Source organism: Neopsephotus bourkii, unplaced genomic scaffold (assembly GCF_033783945.1).
Source record: "Neopsephotus bourkii isolate Nb327-2 ecotype Australia unplaced genomic scaffold, CSIRO-AGI_Nbou_v1 NB_951, whole genome shotgun sequence".
NCBI classification, from domain to species: Eukaryota; Metazoa; Chordata; class Aves; order Psittaciformes; family Psittacidae; genus Neopsephotus; species Neopsephotus bourkii.
Window position 1 is genome coordinate 1,116,040 of NW_026901445.1, and position 19,835 is coordinate 1,135,874.

General features: G+C 41.9%; 1 protein-coding gene across 3 annotated transcripts in view; it reads right to left on the reverse strand.

The window, feature by feature from the left end:
* Positions 1–19,835, reverse strand: part of PIK3AP1 (phosphoinositide-3-kinase adaptor protein 1) — a 45,973-nt gene that overhangs the window by 10,095 nt on the left and 16,043 nt on the right. For 2 of the 3 annotated variants that reach the window (XM_061358715.1, XM_061358717.1), the window contains 6 exons: positions 12,484–12,632; positions 11,586–11,730; positions 9,896–10,038; positions 8,622–8,754; positions 7,820–8,016; positions 5,417–5,606 (listed from right to left, as the gene is read on the reverse strand). In XM_061358715.1, coding sequence (XP_061214699.1) covers positions 5,417–5,606; positions 7,820–8,016; positions 8,622–8,754; positions 9,896–10,038; positions 11,586–11,730; positions 12,484–12,632 — 957 coding nt within the window. Of the gene's footprint in view, positions 1–5,416; positions 5,607–7,819; positions 8,017–8,621; positions 8,755–9,895; positions 10,039–11,585; positions 11,731–12,483; positions 12,633–16,810; positions 16,950–19,835 lie in introns of those variants that run through there. The other variant, XM_061358716.1, reaches the window with a different exon arrangement.

Here is a 19,835-nt window from a genome sequence, read left to right on the forward strand (position 1 = left end):
ATGGCAATTTGCCCATGACACAGAAAATAGTATTTGTTTTGTTTATTGGATAAAAGTCAAAACAGCTGGCTGAGATAATTAGTTGGACTGGAAAGTGTACAGAGGTCAGAAGGTAATTTAGTACCGAGAAAGCAGTGACAGTGAACAATAAGGTATTTTGTTAATTCAGTGGTTTTGACATAAGGAATTCTAATTCCAAAAAAGAGGCAACCTCATTGTAACACTAAGACTAATCCTAAAACTAAAATGCTCCTAATGAGTGATATAAATGAATTGTTAAGGCTTATTATTGTAAGTGAATTGCTGAGGCATATTGTGAAATATCTATTATGTAAACTAGATGGTTTGGGTTACACAAGAGAATATGAAATATTTCTCTATAAATGTAATTTTAGTATCTGCTGACTTTCTTCTGCTAAGCTGAGGAGACTTTGAGAGAGGGATAAGAACATGCTAGCAGGATTTTGCTTTGTTAGAATGTTGTAGAGGTGGACTAACCACACTAGCAGCTTCTCAAGGGCTCTGCAGTCCATGCCAAGCTCCATGCTGCTAGAGCTAATTGCGCATCACCTACCTCATATAAAGGTCACTTAAGTTTTGCTGCATTACTACATGAAAGCACAGATTTGACATTTGAGCATCCTGAAGTATGACCACTACAGACCTGTATTTTTCTCTAGAGTGATTTTTGCCTCTTGCAGCCACTTCAGTTACTTTTAACATAGCTTTTAGAAATCAGCTTCTAGCAAACAGAGGCCTAGAGGAAACCCACCACTTTATGGATTTGGGGGCAGAGCATGATGTGAGAGGTGTGCAAAGTTCCTTTCATCCTCTGTGGAGGGAACAGTAGCTTCCCAGACTTAGCTATTCTCTGCAGGATTACTAAACCTAACAGCAGTGCAACAGGATACCTACTGCAGGGTTTGTTTTCCATCACGTAGTCAATGCAATTAAATTAATCAACTAGTTAGTTCTCCTTCAAAGACACGGTTGCCACCTCACTACCCTCGTGCACATGGGCATGTCTAACATACAGATGAGACCTAACAACTCACCCATGTACCAAAATTGAAAACGAGTTTTAGACTTCATCAATGACACCTTCAGTTCCACTTGCTGCAAAAAACAGGGTTGTGAGACAGAAGTGACAAGAATGTGGCACACACAAACTTGGATAAAACGGCAAAGGTCCCCAGATTTTCCTGAGGCTACTGGGGAAAGCTGGTCTGAAGGTTTAGCAGGAAGACAGTTAAGTAGTTCCCAGATGTCAGAATTTAGTAGCTAAAAGATATTTATTCAAAGAGTTTTAAGTTTCCCTTTGCAGGGTTGTAGGCTTCAGAAGACAGCGAAGAGACAGACACACAGAAGACAAGTTATAACCTACACACCCTTCACAACAGCTAAAAAAATCATGCATGGGCACCCTTTACAAAGGGGTAATACCCTTCCCTCTAAACATTTGCGAACACTAGATGCCAGGTATTCGTGCACATGAAGCAAGCTACCTCTTTATAGAGGCCAGTCATTCATTATGCAAGACACAGGCTTCAATGTGTTGGCATAAATTGCAACTCAGAACTTTATAAACAGTTAGATTTTTGTGCACAGTTCTCTCAGTTTGCTCAAGAATAACAAGGAGATTGCTGTATCCTGCATTACAGAAAGAAAAAATAAAAACCAGTAAGGGCAGTGTCAAAAGCTTGGTCTCAATAAAAATGGTGGAGGGTGGAAGGGATATACAAGAAAGTAGAGTAAAGAAGGGATATACAAGAGAGAGAGCATCACAACTTGTATGTGAACTAACATCTATTCTTTAGGTGCTGGAGGTCTGCAAATGCAGGACAACAGATTTCAGTCAGCTGAAGCTCTCTAGGATAGAGGATTAAATCTCTGCATGAAATTCTCACTGTCTAGGGTCTGAGTGTCACACAGCTCACAGATATGGAAACAGTGCTAAGAATCCAGGTTTCCACCAGCCCTTAGCCACTGACACTGTTTGACCTTGGACAGAGGAAATACAGCCTCTTTCCCCAAGTAAAACAGTGTAACCCACACACCAGGCAGTTTGATCTTCACACAGATCAAACAGGTTTCTGCATTTTCAAGAGTCCTTTGCTCTCAGAGCCCATGCTGCACACAACTTCAGCCTACTCAAAATACTCCATTTTGCAAAAATCAGCAGGAGGTGCCAGTGAAAGGATAGCAATAAAAGCAAAGCACTTTATCTGATGCTGTAGTTCATACTACCAGACTGATATGATGGAGCTATTTTGCTATTGAGCTACTGTGTGACTCAGCTAGGTGACACTTATCTGCAACCTGCATCAACCTGCAGCATGTTCTAGAAAATTTATGTTTCACTTTACAGGTGTTAGGAAAGTGTAATAGAAGGAAAGTGCTCTTCCAAAGCAGAAACAATTAGATGAATGATAAAAATTAAATAAGGCAATTCAATCTCATCATTAAAAAATAGCAAACAAGGTAACAGCAGGGGCTAGTAAATTCCCACTGATTTGGTTGGGAGTACCTTATGATCTACACTACGCAGCACATTAAGACCTACCTGGAAAAGAACACTCCCCTGCAGCAGAAAGGGAGGCAGTGTTCTGTAGATGAACGAAATTTTCCCATTTTTTTAAATTCTATCATTTATCTCAAAGGGACAACTAGCAACTCTACACAGGTATGTGCATCTCCAGCTTAAGCAGAACTGGGCCCTTGCACAGCTTCTGCATTCTCTCTGTAAATATTTTCCAAGGACCAAATGCAGAGAGAAAAAAAAAACAACACATGAAACACACTGAAAATTGAATGAAGAGTACAAGAACTAACAGAACATTGCAGTATTCGAGTATTTGCTACTGCTTTTAACTCATTACAATGGCTCCAGTCCTGCATTACCTTATTCTCAAACCAAATCCTGCCAGAAAAATTGGCCCTGTGGTATGTAACCTTCCTTTGATCAGTGTCTGAAAAACTGTGGTGGAAGCACATCTTGATCATAACCAAATGGGCATTCAGCCACAATACCGCTACACTTAAAATAGCTAAGGTATTGTCCTGTACACCACAGCCGTAACTACTTACGTAAGAGCTCCCACTGAGAAAGTACCTCAGTGGAAGTTGATTATGATGTCCTAGGGAGTTTTTCATCCTCATAAACCTTTAAGTCTGTACAAAAGCTTGAAGCCTTTATTTGTGATGGCAGTTCTAAACCAGCCAGCACCCATTAATTTTAGTGAGGGTTTGCCTGTGTGCTGATATTTAAATAATATTGAAAGACCTTCACTTTGAGAGAACCAATCTAAGTGTTGAACACTGTACCAATTTAAACTTACCTGTTACAATACAGGTAGGTTTTAAGCACTGGTCAGACAAGCTGTAAATATTCTTCAGGCAAAGACTAACAGACTACATAAGAACAGGGATTTTTCAGTAAAAGACTCCTAGTGTACTGCTCCTGAACAAGTATCTCTGTTACATTCCACTCAAGAGAACTCCTTAAGAAGCAGGAAACACACTCTCATTCCTTGCTGAGGTATAAGCCATATACAGCATCTCACTGATGAGGAAAACATTTCAAAACACAGACTCATTCAGCTCTGCTTTTGAGTAAAGGAATCATAAGTACCTACTTTAGGGACAGCTAAAGAGTTTTTGCCGTTCTAGCCCTACTAGGCCTGCAAACCCTGCAGCACATTTGCATACCAGGAGAACTTTCTAGTGCTGATCTCATAAACCTCTGTCACCCTGCTGATCAGGAAATATGCCTGATGGACCTTTGCTACTGAGGAGGCTTAAGGAAAGCAGCCTGATTTAGGCTTCAAATGCACAACCTTTCCCACCCACAGCAACCTTTCCTAGCTCTCCATACCTGTGCCTGGCAGCCAAGCAGGCTCAGTTTTGTGTATTCATCCAAAACACCAGCCAACCTCCCCCTGAGATCCATCAGTCATGGATGGATCCAGTAAGCATGGGCCAGATCACCTATGTACTTGAATAGTTTAACTTAGTGTGGCTTTTCAGAGAGGCTTTTTAGAGTCCAGGTCAAAATCAGTAAATTACAAGGAGCTTGTTTTGTATCCACAAAAGAAAGATTATCCCCTTCATAGTTTCTGAGAGATCTGGACATTTCAGGATGGAAGAAAACAAGTTGGGCTTAGTGGTTTTAAGCATGTTTTTTTCCCTCCACAGACTTAATCTATCGGGGTGCACTGGTTGCTTGCAGCACTTCCAAACATCTAGAAATTCTCACCCCCATTACTGCAAACAGCAGTAGCTTTGTTCCTTAGGTGTCCAACCAGTCTTATTTCTTCATCTCCACCTGAAGGCAGAATAATCCTAGTTTTGGTAGCAAAACTATCCCTGCAGAGGCCAAAGCTTCAGAAAAGAGTTTATGATTTCAGATGGAGAACCAACAAAGTCTTCTGGACTCCACAGTCAATGAAAATGTGCTTTATAACATCATTTAATCTAAAACAGGTGCAAACCAGCCCAGGGCAGATATAGCTATAAGCATAACTGTTTCAGTAACTAAGCTTTCCCCCTGAAGCAACACACTTAAAACTGCAGATACACTGGAAGTCCTTATGCAGGTACTTAAGTAGCTGAATTCTCTGCTCGCCAAGGGAATCATAAAATATATCAGTGGAATGAATCTAGACCAAATAGGCAGGCAGGTAAGAACAGCAAATTTACAACTGCTTAACACAGGTGCTTAACTTGATATTTTCAATCAGCCTCACTGAATATTAATGGCATGGTGGAAAACTTAAACATCTGCATATTTATCAGAATTAGCTCTATATTTTTAGCAATAAACTAAGTGGATTAAAATAATGATTTTGCACTTATAATCTTTTCAGTACACATTCCTAAATGTTCATTTTCTTTTGTTCTCCAGTTGTTGAGCTAGAAGCTCAGCTCTTGTTTTTTCAGTTTCCCAGTTGTCAGAAAAACAGATCTTCCACCAGTGGCTACAGAGCAGTGCCCTTAACACCCTGAATCACAAGAGAGAGAAGCAGGACAGTAAAAATTTGGTCTCTTCCAAATCCTAATTCACTTGCTCAGTGTTCAGCACTGAGCTCAAAGCACTGAGGAAAACAGCTCTTGACCTTGTACAGTGGCGGAGAAAGGTTTAGAGCAATTTTATTAGCCAGCCAGCTCAGAACTGGAGCACGGTTTCCTTGTGGTGAGAGCATAAAAGCTATAATCAGCCCTTACTCTGAAATTCAGCTGAGGCACTGACATGTATAGGAGAGACAGATCAGCTTAGGCCTCTTGGACAGGGACTCTGAGCAACCTGATCTAGTTGAAGATGTCTCTGCTCATTGCAGGGAGGTTGAGCTAGATGACTTCAGAGGTCCTGTCCAATCTAAACCATCCTATGATTCTGTGATACTATGAATATACATACAAAGATCTTCTGGGGCAGCAGGGACAAATCCAGCCATGGATTCATAAAGCTCTTCATCGGAGCCAGGATTCAAGGAACACTTCATTAACAGATCAGTGGACAGATAAGCCATGGACTCATAAACAGACTCATCCTCCTCGCCCTGCATCAGCTCTTCCTTAATGTGACTCTTCAGCATATCTGCAGTTTCCTGGAGAGGAAGGAGGGCAATGAAAAAAATATATAAAATTATCAAGTCTCATTTAGATAAAGAATCTGGGAAACTGAAGCAGGCAAAAGATATCACACTCTCCCATCACCGATGGAAAAATGCCTTCTAAAAGCAGCCTATTCCCAAAGACTAAGGCTTCTCAAAAGAATTAAATCCCCATTGCAGCTGCTGGGCCCAGCCTTCAATATCCATGGTGTAATAACAGGTAATGAAGGTGATATAAGTTGGTGCTGACACATATCTGAATAGCTATTGCAGACTCTCGCCCCCTCAATTTTGTGTCCTACATGATACCTGCAAACTCCTACAACACAGGCAAAGCTCATTCTCAAAATGCAAATGCCTGACAAAGGCTATTTTGGGATAAGCGTAGCTGCCATATGCAGAGCACTTACAAGAAAGCAAAGTTTTAGCTTTGGTGTAGATTTGGTTTCAGTTTCCTAGTATTAGCAGCAGTATGTAACACCCACAGTGGGAGTACACAGACCCTTTTCTGTGAGAGTAACAGGAAACCTCACAGCAGGCAGTTGTTTGTGTAATACAGGCAACTTTCAACTCACAGGACAGCAGAACCCTTTCTCACATATTTGCAGCATGGGGTGGAGGAAGAGCAGTGCGGATCTTCACCAAATGATGCAAAGGAGGAAAACATAAATCTTTCTTCCAGCTTCCTCCCCAGGTTCCAACTATGTCACAACCACAGCCATTTTAACCAGTTGCACTACTGTAAGAAATCCTTCCATCCATAGCAGTCACCTCAATCCACAGGGCATGTGTGTCAGAACTGCCTGCACATGGTTTCTCCCACAGTCAAAATAGGTCAGGCAGGTAGCTCATGGGATACTTTAGGAAGGCGCAGAGGAACTTTTTCCAGGGAGAAAATTAGGTAACTGGGATTACTGGGACTTTCAGATACTCATACTAGTCATGCTTCTAGTCACTACCTGCAGTGGACACAGTAGTGCAGATAATTTGTGTGCTCTGGTAGTAAGCTGCACAGATAATTTGATGGTCAGGAAGCAGGACCTACTCTTAACACAGCTCTCAGTGTGCTGGTGGAAAGGAGGACATGGGAAGAGTACAGTACTGCAATAAGAGGTTGGAAGGACTTCCTAAGCATCTCTCACTTATCCCAATGCAAAGACTTAATCACACAACTTAAGAGTTTCTGCAGCCTTTCTGATATCAGAACAGGAAGAGGCCTTTGTAAGAAGCTCTTACATATAACCTTAAATTCATGCTTATGAAGCAAGCCCAACATCATAAGAGCCACCTATGCCTCCTAAATAAGCTTAAACACTACCATAACTGGCTGGCAGAACCACACGAAGGCTGGCAGATCCACCCACCATTCAGACAACTGTTAGAGGCAGTTATGCACAACTTTTCAGCTGAAAGCAAAGGTAAATAAAATCTGCTCAATAATTCATGTGATCTGAGTCAAGCAGCTGCTTATTATTTTGAAGTATACAGTCTGGAAACAAATCAAATGGAAAAGAAAGGATAAACCCCCATGCACACCAAATGACCCCACAGAAACAACAGCTGGAGTCAGGTCCATGTCATAATCTGGAAAAGTCAGAATGCTGTTTTCTAGGGATGGGGTTAGCTCAAAGAGAACTGAATTGTGAATTGAGCTACCAGAGATAACAAGTAGGGGATGGACAGCTATCCTAACACAGGAAGAAACGGATTTCAAGTGCGGCAGGCATACTACACAAAACAGCTGTGAATGAGCTAATAAACAATCCAGACTGAACTTCGATTACTCAGAGAGCATCTCAGATTCTACCCTGCCAAACATATCCTGTACCTATATTACTCCCTAATGTAAGTGGGATGAAGGGTATATAGTTTTCCCAAGATCAGAGGTTAGAAGAGTACACCAGGCACCAACCACATCCCTGCCGAAACTTCACTAGATGAACGGATGATAAGGAAACCCAGCCATGGCAGTCTCTGCTTCCATCTTATTTGTTTCTGTGCAAAACCTCCAAGAACATCCCCACCTCCACAGACCCAGACCTCCAGCCTTTCAGTGTGTCCGAATGTCTGTATTCTACACCCTACCATAACATACTGCTCCCTTTATTACCCCTTCACTCCTGCTCCCACAACACCAAATGACAAGCTTGGTGCCACTGCCCACAGCTGCTGTGGGACAATGCAGAAGGACTGCTGCTTCCTCTTACCACATATTCATCAATGAATTGGCGAAGGTCCTTAAAGCCATGCTTTTCTGCTATGGTGTTTGGATAGTGGCCATATTTGTTGGCTACACTGTAGGCCTGCAGAGCTCCAGGGCAAGTGAGCAGTAAGGCAGTGAGGTTCTTCAGCCCGTATCTTGCAGAAAAGTGAAGCAGTGTTGGCAACTCCTCATCCCTCTGATCTGTGAGAACAAGAACCTGTTAGAATCTAAGTTTTTCTCAAGCAGCAGAGGCAGTAAGTTTAAGTCTTATGACCTTTAGTGGGGAGCCTGGCACTCTAATAGTATAATATATGTAGGATCCCAGGTTTGCAAGGACCTCTTAGATCATCAAACCACTAGAATCCAGCTGCTGTAAGATAATCATGTCATGGTGATTCACACACAGTCCAACTGCTGAGTGCCCACTGTGAACCTTCAAACAGAATCATGGGGGTGGGGGAAAAGGACTGGGCTGGAGAGAAATGACGTACAAGGCTGGGAGAAGAACAAGGGACAAAATATGGGAGACATTTTTGAGAGCATCATCTTTTGACTTTGGTAGTGTTTGGAGCTGTCCATGGCCTCTGTTGCAGTGCAAGGAAGTGAGACTGATGCCATGTAATAAAGAAAGGTCACCCAACCCAAATGGCAATCCCCCTTCTATAGGCATCATCAGAAATTTAGCTTCCTGGTTGAGATCCAAAATATTTGAGACAGCCTGTACAGGTACCACACACTTGCGGCTCCAATGCAGAACAACCAATACAGGCGAGGTTTAAAATGAAAACAAAAATCTTTCAACTTACTTGTTCTCATATCTTCTTCCTCCAGCTGGTTGATTCCAAACAGGTGTAAGCCACTGGCAGGAATGTTCTTCTTGAGTGACTCAGTCAATAGTTTGTCCAGTGCTTCTACACTGTATGGCACGATTTTAAAGGCCTAGAGGTAAATGGAAAGTGACTTTGTTTGAAGGTGCCTGGAGATTCAGTTAAGGTGAGATTTATAGGGTGTTTGTTTATTTAGCACATATCATAAAACAGTAGGCCTAAACACTGAAGGCCAAGCAAAAAACATGAATAGCTTCCTGGTCCAGAAACAAATTATTAGTAATCTGAGCAGACGAGAACCACACTCTCCAGAGCAAGACAATACAATGAGAAAGTCACTCATGCAACCGGAAGCACAGAAAACCGTTACTTCTTAGTTCCTTGACAGGTATACTCTCACTTCTGAAACTGTTCCAGTGAAGTGTCACTCCTGCTCTAAGCATGAACTAGTTCATTTGGAATTGCTCTTTGTATACTCTGGGCTTGGCTTTTGAACTGGTTCTTAGCCAAAAACTGCATGCCTATTCACCAAGTAGAGGCACAGCCCAGTGCCAACTGCTCCACAACTTGAACTAAAAAAGAAGGGAAAGACAGTCTCTCCTGCCCCAGGTATACTTATGTCTAACAACACTGCTCTGTAGGTTCCCACTACATGGTTGACACGCCAGCAGGCAGGGAAAAAAAAACCCAACCAAAAAACCCCAAAACAACAAAACAAACCCACATCTGGAGAACTTCTTGTGCAAGATTTACCCTTCTAATAGGGTTCAGGTACCTCAACTGTGCAAAATGTGATATGAGAACTGAGGAGTGGCTTTAAAAAAGTGCTAATAATAAAGTCATTTTACATTACTTCATTCAGCTAGTATGAATCTTTGCTACCTATTCATATCTCTTCAAAAAACCATTAGGTACAAGTTTCCAAACAATCTACTCCTTTACAATTCTTTCTGTTGTATCAAATTCTGTCATCCTGATGATCTTTTCAAGTCATCAAGGTCTGAATGTGAGGATTGACTGCATTTTTTTGTTAGTTGGCTAGCCTGAGTCACCTTAGCAGCTATTTGCTCCAGAGACAGGAAAAGCACCAAAGCTTTTCCTAAAAGGGGATGTTAAGGTTATGTGAAAATCCCTAAATAACCTTGCATTTCTTCTCTTCAGAAGAGCTACTTCATGGAAGTACTGTTTCTCATTTCCACTTGTCTAGTCTCTGAGAAAGCTGGTTTCCAAAGCAGCTGTTTGCTAGTCATTACCTGGCACATGAACTGTACTGGGTTGGCTGCATTAGCCAACAGACGGCTGATTTCCTCCATGTCAGTATGATACGTGACGCTTGTTTCTCCCACCATCAGGTCCCCTGAATATATCTTCAGAGGCACTGTCCCAGGGGTTAAATCTGAAAAGAAAGAGAAGACATCACCATTAAGAACAAATGTGAATGAGTCTGCATCAAATACCCTGAGGATAGCAGGAGCCTGGAGATACTGCCAGCTGGATACCAAACAGTTCTGTTGTACTGAATTCATGAAAAGTCATGAAGAAAATGAGATAATGTTTGTTTGAACACCAGGTAATAAAGCACTTTGGAACTACCTTCTTCATAGCTATATCAATGTGTTTCACCTGTGACCTGCTAGGTCCTCTGTTAACGGTAGTCTAGACCACTAATGTTAACAGCACACGCCTCAAAAAAAAACAGCCTCATATCTCTCCATCCCTGGTTTTCTCTGGAGCAGTGCCAGAAAATGTGAGAGCTGGTGAAGAAGAGGAGAGGAACCAGAAAAGACACTAGGGGTTTTGCAACTTGTCAGCCTTCTTAGTCTCTGAAGGAGATCATCTTAAAAGAATTCAAGCTTTGCAACTTTACTCATTCGCAGGATGTATCTCCTACCTGCACCTTGGGAGTTTCTCGATGTTTTGTCTAATGTGCATTCACAGATCCGAACTTTCTCTTTGAAACACAAGTATGTTGAATCCCACTGAAATTAACCTTTCCCTAGTGGCTATTAATGTCTCGGGAAATTATGAAATAGTTACAGTCGTACACAAAAGGAATTAAAGATATATTTCCTCTTAATGCTAGAAACTGCAGAGCTTACATAGTTGTATGCTCCATCAATGCCACGTTGATAATTCAAAGGTCATGTTTATAATTCAAACTGCAAGATTAATTTCCAGGTCCATGCTTAAATTATAAATTTTGATTTAAGACAGATTAAATTGAACATTTTTATGTGGGTGAAGTCACCTTCTTTAAATCAATCCACCTCACTGACTTTAAGGGAGTTGCTATAATGGCTATTAGTCTCTGTTCTCAAAGCTGTCATAATAACTCTTCAAGAGGGCAGACCAAAGTAGATTACATAAAATCATGCTGCAAAACTACTACCAATGTGTAGGACTCTGAAATCTTGCCCCTAAACTTTAGTGAACCTAAAGTTCAGACAACTTACAGTTTTGTAAATGTAAATATCTAGAAGAATAGAACATACCTGTATTAAAAGGCAAACCAGGATAAACAGTTTCAGCTCTGATCACAGAGAGATCACCACACATTAAAAACATGCCGTTATAAGCATGCAATTATTTACTGGGACTTACATTCTCTTGGTGCCCTGCCAATGCTAATGTGGTGGTGGTTATAACACGCAATCAAGTTCAAAGAGTTTTACAAGCTGCAATCTGTTCTCGGAACTCCCAGTAAGGTGTTTCCACACTGCAACCCTGCCACTGCTGAGGGAAAAACAGAGCCCCCAGCAAAAATCTATCTCTGTTTCTCACCACAGAAGTATCACAGAGAATGCAAATTCAAGATTTCCTGGCCTCAAGTTTTCTTACATTGCAGCCTTTACCCTTATCCCTCTGGCACTTTTCATAACAGGCAGGTTGAGACAGAAAGGAAGCAGTGGGTAGAGGGTTGGGGGAAATCTCAGTCCAGCTTACTTGGAGCCTCCACAGAGATTGTGTACTCATTCTCCATCTCAGCCAACACACGCACAGATGATGCATTCTCTGGAGAGAATTCAACTTCAGTTTTCACTTCTCCATCTAGTTTACATTTCATGATAATATAAACTGTTGTCTGCACCTAAGAGAAAAGGCGTTACAACATGCAGGTTCACAACATGAAAACACTTACTTTGTTAAGCCCCTTTTATAGGAATTTTGTTGTCATTGCAATCAATGCATAAATTATCAGCTGTCATTTTCATGGTCCTGGATGCTTTTCAGGAGTATCTTCCACCCTTGGATATTGACAGGTGGCTTCTGTTACAGCTTGCACCAGCACAGATAGATGAATTAATCTGATAAAACTCCAGATGTATCAGCTAGATTCATAAACTGATTAAAGCTAGATTTATAGAGTTATTTAGTCTCAACTCTATCAGTCTCTTCTCTCAAGCAGCACACTCCCACTCTAAACAGAAACGAAAGAATAAACTTAGACTTTTTCCATCTGAGGAGATGCTATACTAAGAAATGCTGTTTTTCAGACAGGAAGCCATGATCCAAGCTCTTTGGAGTCACTTATAGGACATGCATCAAAATTGTTATATTAGATTGCATCCAGGCTGTGGAGTTAAGCAGCTATGTTAACAAGACTGTCAATAAGTGACATTGCAGCCTACACAGCACTGGGCATGGCATGTTATCCAGCTATTTCTGGGCCTAGGGACCCAAGCTCATGAAACAGAGACACTGAGGATTGGGGCTGAGAGGAAAGGTTATAGAACAGGAATTAGGGGCTAATTCCCAGGCCTGTAAAGGCTTCCACTACACAGCAGCACGAGTTGCACCAGCTCATGGTAAGAATGTAGCCCAAGGAGTAGACATACAGTACCCCACACCGTATGTGATCAGGCTGCACCACCAGATGGTCCCCAGTACTCTTGGATGATCTATGTTCATCACTCATGGCGAATCTCTGGGAGTCAGTTAGGTTCTTCTCGTCTTCTGTTTCTGTATCAGTCACAGAATCACAGCCTGAGTCTAAAATAAAGCACACAAGGTCTTCTTATTACATCACTCCCCTTTGCTGAAAATGCATATCATACACATTCATCCTGCTAAACAGCCAGTGAAGTGGTGGGGTGGAACTTGCTTTCCTTCTCAATATAATTCTCAGGAAAGGGGATCTAGTTGAAGAAAGGGAAACTACAGAGCTTCTGCTTTTTTTTTACCCCTTAAAAAGATGGTTGGGTAACATTCACAAAGACATAAAAGTGCTGTTGTAGCACTAAGCATGCTAACAAAACAAACAGCAGTGCCACTCTTTGCTGAGATGGATAGTCCCTTCTCATGTTAGATAACAAGATTAGGATGTAGAGGTCTAATGTAAGAACGATCAGCAACTGGACCCATCTGAATCTAGCTGTGCTCTGAGCACATTGTAGGATGGGCAGCAGCCTTTAGTCTTCCTCTTCTAAAGTAAATGAAGAAAACCATCTTTTCTTGCTTTTCAGTAGCAACTTTGTTTTTCTGGATCCTGCTTATGTTGCTCACCCCAACTCCCAAGTTCATTGCTGTGATGACAAAATACAATATGAAACAATAGCCTTAAGGGATCCTGTTCCTCAAGCAGGAACTATAAGCTCCTGTATCTATACAAGAGTGAAACTGAAATGTACCAGAGCCTTTGCGCTGAAGAATAACAATACCCAAACAGATCCAAAAGCAGAAGTAAACACATGTAACTCTACCATCTGTGTGTACAAAACAGTGTTCTCATTCCTGTTTGCCTCTACCAGCATGAATATTGATGAAAGAGCAAAAAACTGAATTGATATCACTGCCTGCAAGAAAAAAAACACCTAGCAAGACTTAAAATAGACTACAGGGCGTCTACCCCTGCCAGGAAATATTTTTCCCAACTAGAGACAGGAAACACCAGATGATTTTGTATCTACTTAGCAGAGTGCTTTTGTTTCTACCTCTTCATTCAAGAGTCACACCTTTTTTCACCCATCTCCCAAAACATAGTGTGAAAGTCACTGCCTCCCCCTTGTCAGAAGACTAGCATGAACTCTTAAAACTCAATATGCCATGGCCAAAATTTTCCAAAGCTTGGAAAACTGTAGAGTAGTCAAGCATTTAAGACAACATTTTGAAAGTTACCTGTTATTATTATTATTTACTGTAAAACACATCTGTAAAGAGCAGCATAAACTATTTACTAGATAAAATTTCCAATTTGGACTGGCAGAGTTCTTAAATTAGTAAGAAGTGCTCTATTTAAAATGCTCAGTCCTGATGAGAAAGACCTGAGAGACCAATTGCACTGTCTAACCTGTGGTAACCATACAGTGAAGCTGCCAATAGTCCCGGTTTTACTCAGAATCCCCCAATCTCTGTGTACATCAAGTTTCCATAAAACAAGAAAGTCAAAGTTATTAAAACAGGCTTTTATAGGAGTTCATGCTAGTTGCCAACAGTGAAGCTAGAATCATAGAATCATAGAATAGTTAGGGTTGGAAAGGACCTTAAGATCATCAAGTTCCAACCCCCCTGCCATGGGCAGGGACACCTCACTCTAAACCGTATTACCCAAGGCCTCGCCCAACCTGGCCATGAACACTGCCAGGGATGGAGCATTCACAACCTCCTTGGGCAACCCATTCCAGTGCCTCACCACCTTAACAGGAAAGAATTTCCTCGTATCCAATCTAAACTTCCTCTGTTTAAGTTTTAACCCATTACCCCTTGTCCTGTCACTACAGTCCCTAATGAAGAGTCCATCCCCAGCATCCCTATATGCCCCCCTTCAGATACTGGAAGGCTGCTATGAGGTCTCCACGCAGCTTTCTCTTCTCCAGGATGAACAGCCCCAACTTTCTCAGCCTATCTTCATATGGGAGGTGCTCCAGTCCCCTGATCATTCTCGTGGCCCTCCTCTGGACTTGTTCCAACAGATCCATGTCCTTTTTATGTTGAGGACACCAGAACTCCACACATTACTCCAAGTGAGGTCTCACGAGAGCAGAATAAAGGGGCAGGATCGCCTCCTTCGACCTGCTGGTCACACTCCTTTTGATGCAGCCCAGGATACAGTTGGCTTTCTGGGCTGCAAGCGCACACTGAAGCTGGCTCATGTTCATTTTCTCATCGACCAGCACCTCCACGTCCTTCTCCACAGGGCTGCTCTGAATCTCTTCTCTGCCCAGCCTGTAGCTGTGTCTGGGATTGCTTCGATCCAGGTGTAGGACCTTGCACTTGGCATGGTTAAACTTCATGAGGTTGGCATCAGCCCATCTCACAAGCGTGTCAAGGTCCCTCTGGATGGGAATTTAAATCATTATTATCATCATCACCATCACAAAAAAATGAAGATATTTGAAATTGTTCCTGCAACCCAAGTATGGTATTTATTGTCCACTTTCTCATCTCTACCTTCCAGTGTTTGCAGGAGCGACATGGACTTGCCCTGGGCATTGTAAACAACTTTTGGTGACTCAGTCTTCTCCAAACCCTTGTCATTTCACAGATGAAAAAAGAAAAAAAATTTAAGATCTTTAAAAACTTAAGATATTTGAAATAAAAAAATATACTTTTAAAATATATATTTTATATACATTTAAATGGGATTTTATGAATTATATTATTGCAACTCTGCTTTCCGGAGACAGGTTTTAAAGCACAAAGTTTTAAGCAAATCATTCAGCTGAAATTTTTTTCAAGAATAGTGGTACACATTTGCCTAACTTTATGTATGTGAGTCATCCCACATGGCAAGTAAGCCTACTCACATGAGTACAAGTACGTTGCTGCTTTAATATTTGCTGTAGAAAGAGTAGAGCCAAAAATCTGCAGCTCTAAAGTTCAAGGTATCACCACCAACACTGACATTTCTTAAACAAACCAAGAACAGCACATGTAATTTAGCAAACAGATTTTAATACTGCACCAACACAAATATGCAGATTTGACTAAGAAACTACTTTGACACAAGGCTGTGTACTGAAGGTGGTCTTTCGGATTTTCACACAGTGGTAGTACTAGAGAAAGTGTACTGAAACTTTAAATTCCTTAACACAATATGTTTAATTGATACTGTCCAAAGTCATCAGCTGCAAGAGCCAGACCCCAGTTTTGGGAACTCTTCTCTTATGAAAAGGTGGACTACTCCCACCTGGGAATGTCAGGCTGCCCAGGAGAAAAAAGAAGCACTGGTCCCATATTCTTCCCTTATACAATGGCTATCACATCAGGCATCTAGCACATGCAGAGCAAGAGGGAGAAGAGGCAACTCTTACTTGAATAGCGACTCTGTAATCTCTGTTGGTTATTTCCAGTATGACTAAATCAGAAAGACTAAGCTCACCACAGATAAGAGAGAGCAAATGATGACCAAATTACAACAAAGCATTAAAGTTCCTTCAACATATGCACAAACTGACGCTTGCCAGCATGCTGATACCACCAACATCATACCCACCCCCATATGGCACCATTAGTGTGGTAACTTGTATCTTATTTGCCTAACATACAGTCCATTTCAGAGTAAAATATAACCTAAAGCTATGGATCTCAGCTACAACATCTACACTACGCAAGAATAAGAGGGTTGCAAGGAGAGAACAAGCCCACTGGTCTCTCTGCTTTGTTGATGTTGTTTTCTACTAGAAAAAAAACCCAGCAGATTAAGAATAATCTGATCTTTTAAGAAGTTCTGGTATTCCCTGACCCTGTCTCACACTTCTACATTCTTGCAACAGAGCTGACTGCCCGGAGGTCATATGTAAGCACAGATCTGTTAGGTAATACGGGAAGAAGCAAGCAATGTTAATCAGTAATTGGATTAACAGCTGAGGGAACAAGCAGTCACAGTTTCGGGTATTATTCATCTGGTTTCTCATTCAGAAAATTCTGAAGTTGCAACCTCCCACATAAGCAGTGAAGTGAAGCTACGGTCATCTTGCAAGTTCCAGTCACGTGCTACTGACTTGTGAACGTGCAAGCACTGCAAGAGGAAGCCATTCCATTACATTTAATAACATCCATGCTCTAAAGGGACAGGTTGCTAGATTGGGCTTCCCACTCACAAAGATGCTTGAGTAATGACAACCCATCTGCACATATAGATTCAGCAATTATATCTTTGCAACAATGCCCAAGCTACAAAGACCATTACTGACGACATCAACAGTCTCATTAGAAAGTTAAATGTGTACCTGAATTGAGCTTCTCCATGAGCAGCCGCTGTAGGTCAACAGCTTGTGGTTATAAACAGCTCTGCCTTGCCTGGAGAGCCTTTCTGTTCCCCTTTAAATGAAGGCTACCTCTGGCCACGTTTCAGCCTGTGAAATACTTGTGAGCATAGCAGCAAGGGAAGGAGATGCGGTCCAAGAAACCCAACCACATTTCCCCTTGAGGAACATGCCCCACTCCAGGAAGCACCAGTAGCTGAGCTACAGAGAGCAGCCCCACACTTTTTGCCAGCCCTGCTCGGCTCCCCAGACAGTTGCCCTGCAGAAACTCATGCCTGGGAAAATTCCAGGGAAGACACAGGCATGGCCACATGTTTCATGAGCCATTTAGCAGCTTAAGGAAGTAAATGAAGCAGCCAGTTATTCTGCCTGTTCCTGTACAGTGCACACAGCTTGCTCTGTCATCCATTTCCTCCTGGCTAAGCTGGCAGGCTATCAGCATGGAGCCAACAGCTGTGGTTTCTCAGAAGTCAGCCCTTACACTACAGGACATGTGAATGCTCGGAACAAGTCAGCAGCCAGTCCAGGCCATTCTATCATCTAGATACTGGTGCAAATGACACAATTGGGCAACAGTTTACCCCTATGGGTTCTGCATGTGTAGACTACCCCTTTGCAGACATCTTCCCACCCAACCACAGGACAGATCACCAGCCAAGACAACTAGCTTTCTCTAGGCCTCAGCCTTTCATGTCAGTACACCTAGAGCAAGACGGAAGACCTTCAAAGAGAGCTCTTGCTATCACTGAAGCTTGCAACTGGCCACCCTTCTTCTCCAAGGGCAAACAAGGACATTAAGTCTCACAGAGCAACTCCAGTTGCATTTGCAAGAAGCAGGCAATGTTCTGACAAAGTAGTCAGGGAAAGCAGGGAAAGTTATCTTTCATCATGCTAACCTCAGGACCCCTGCTCTGCCACAGAGATATACACTTAGTGAAACATCTCGTGATAACCCCTCAAAACTGGGATATATTGTAGCAATATTTTCCCTTTCAACAGAGTGGACAGCAGAATGCAGAGAAGTAGAAAATACAGATGAAAATGTAAGATTCTGAAACTGTCCATACAGAACAAATAAAGTACAGGATATCTCCCCCTTCTCTCCAAACCTCTCACTCCAAGCAGCTCATCTACAAGTATAGCACCTAAAAATGGATTTTCAGTTCTATAAAGAAAGTGGTCATGTTTCATTTCTTCTGTAAAGTTGGAAGTTACAATAAACGAGTTCTCATATTTCACCAAAGATATGAGCTGTATTTTACTATGCCAAATTTTGCTTGAGCCAGCATGTGCACACACGCTTGGGCATTGCTTAGGGAAGCTGTATCCTTATGAGTGACACAACTGGGCTATTAAGACACCTGTTGACAGGACCAGTGTATCAGTAAACTGTGGGAAGCCAGAAAGTATCTACTTAACCTACTAAACTAACATATATCCTTAATACTAAAAAAAACATACATTACTCCACAGTTTTACTCTATAAAGCACATCTCATCCAAACTTCAAAGAACAGGTTTTCTTTGTTGTATTTTAGAATTACAGACATACTACTGAAAGGAGAACAATGTCTTTACAGTAGAGTGCAAGAGGCTTTAACAATCTTCATGAAAATTTAACCCAAGTGAACCAATCTATTCACTTTCTTTGGTTCGGTGCTCCCAAGTGCTGCTTCCAAGTTGGGTTTTTTTATTTCATCTTTGAAAAGGAAAGGGTTTGGAAAAAGCTGAGTCACCAAAAATTGTTTACAATGCCATGGGCAAATCCATGTCACTACTTTAAATACTGGAAGGTAGAGATGAGAAAGTGGCCAATAAATACCATACTTGGGTTGCAGGAACAGGAAACTGAGCACGTAGTTCTGGCAACAGTGAGGTTAAGAAAGTCTGGTCTGAAAAGCCACAAGAGTGGAAAGGACACAGAAAAGAAAGTAAGAGAAAAACTATGAAAAAAATACCAGGCATTAGAAAAGAGTGGTAAAATAAAACCCTCATGTAGGTGGGGAACTTGCAGAGAACAGAAAGCTAACCCACAGATCTTCTGTGGGAATATTCCAATTCAGGAACAAATGTCACCAGTAACTTCCAGTTGGTTACTTGGGCTGGGCTCAGTTTTTAATTATTGCTGGCACTCATTATTAATTTCAGATGAAAAATTGAAGTGAGGAGGCAAAGCAGCTGCAAAGCAACTGTGATCAGACTGATGCATACAACCATCACACTTACTGTGGCATTTCCTGATGCGCAGAAGCACCAGTAGGAACCCCACACGGGAAGTCCTTCCTGTATTACTGATGTATGGAAACTGGAACGGATTAACACCCCTTTGGAATTCTTGTCATGGGTATAGTGACACATAGGTAACAGCTGAAAAACTGCCTACTACATATTATCTGCACCAGCAACACTCCTCACCCTCCTCTGACTTGACTGTAGATGGGCTCTTACAGCTCAGTTTGGGATCACTGCAGCCCACTCTTCCCCAATAGCTTAGGAAGGTACATTCACTCTGTAATGCTGCAGGCTGCATGGAGGCACCATCCACAAAGATCTAAGCACAAGGAAGCTCCACAGAAGCTCAGAGATTTCCCCAGGATGACAACATTCGGTAGTCCTATCGCAGATTAAAGAGGAAATTGCAGTTTGTGGCCTCCTGCAAAACTCTTTTAAGCTTACAGCTCTTGTTCATTCACTAGCAGCCCTGAACTGAGAGCATGACCTGTAATGTAAAGAACTGGACATGTTTGAGATAAGTGAGTCTTACAGCTGCAACGTGCAAGGCTTTGGGGAAACCACACAGCCTGAATCCAGCACAGGTTTTCCTCCAACCCCAGTAACAAGCAATCTTTTTACAAATACAGACCCCTCAAAATACTGTTCCAAGTTATACCAAATTCTGCTCATAGAAACCTTATAATATGACCTTGCACAGTCACAGAATCCCAAGGGTTGGAAGGGACCTCAAAAGATCATCTAGTCCAACCCCCATG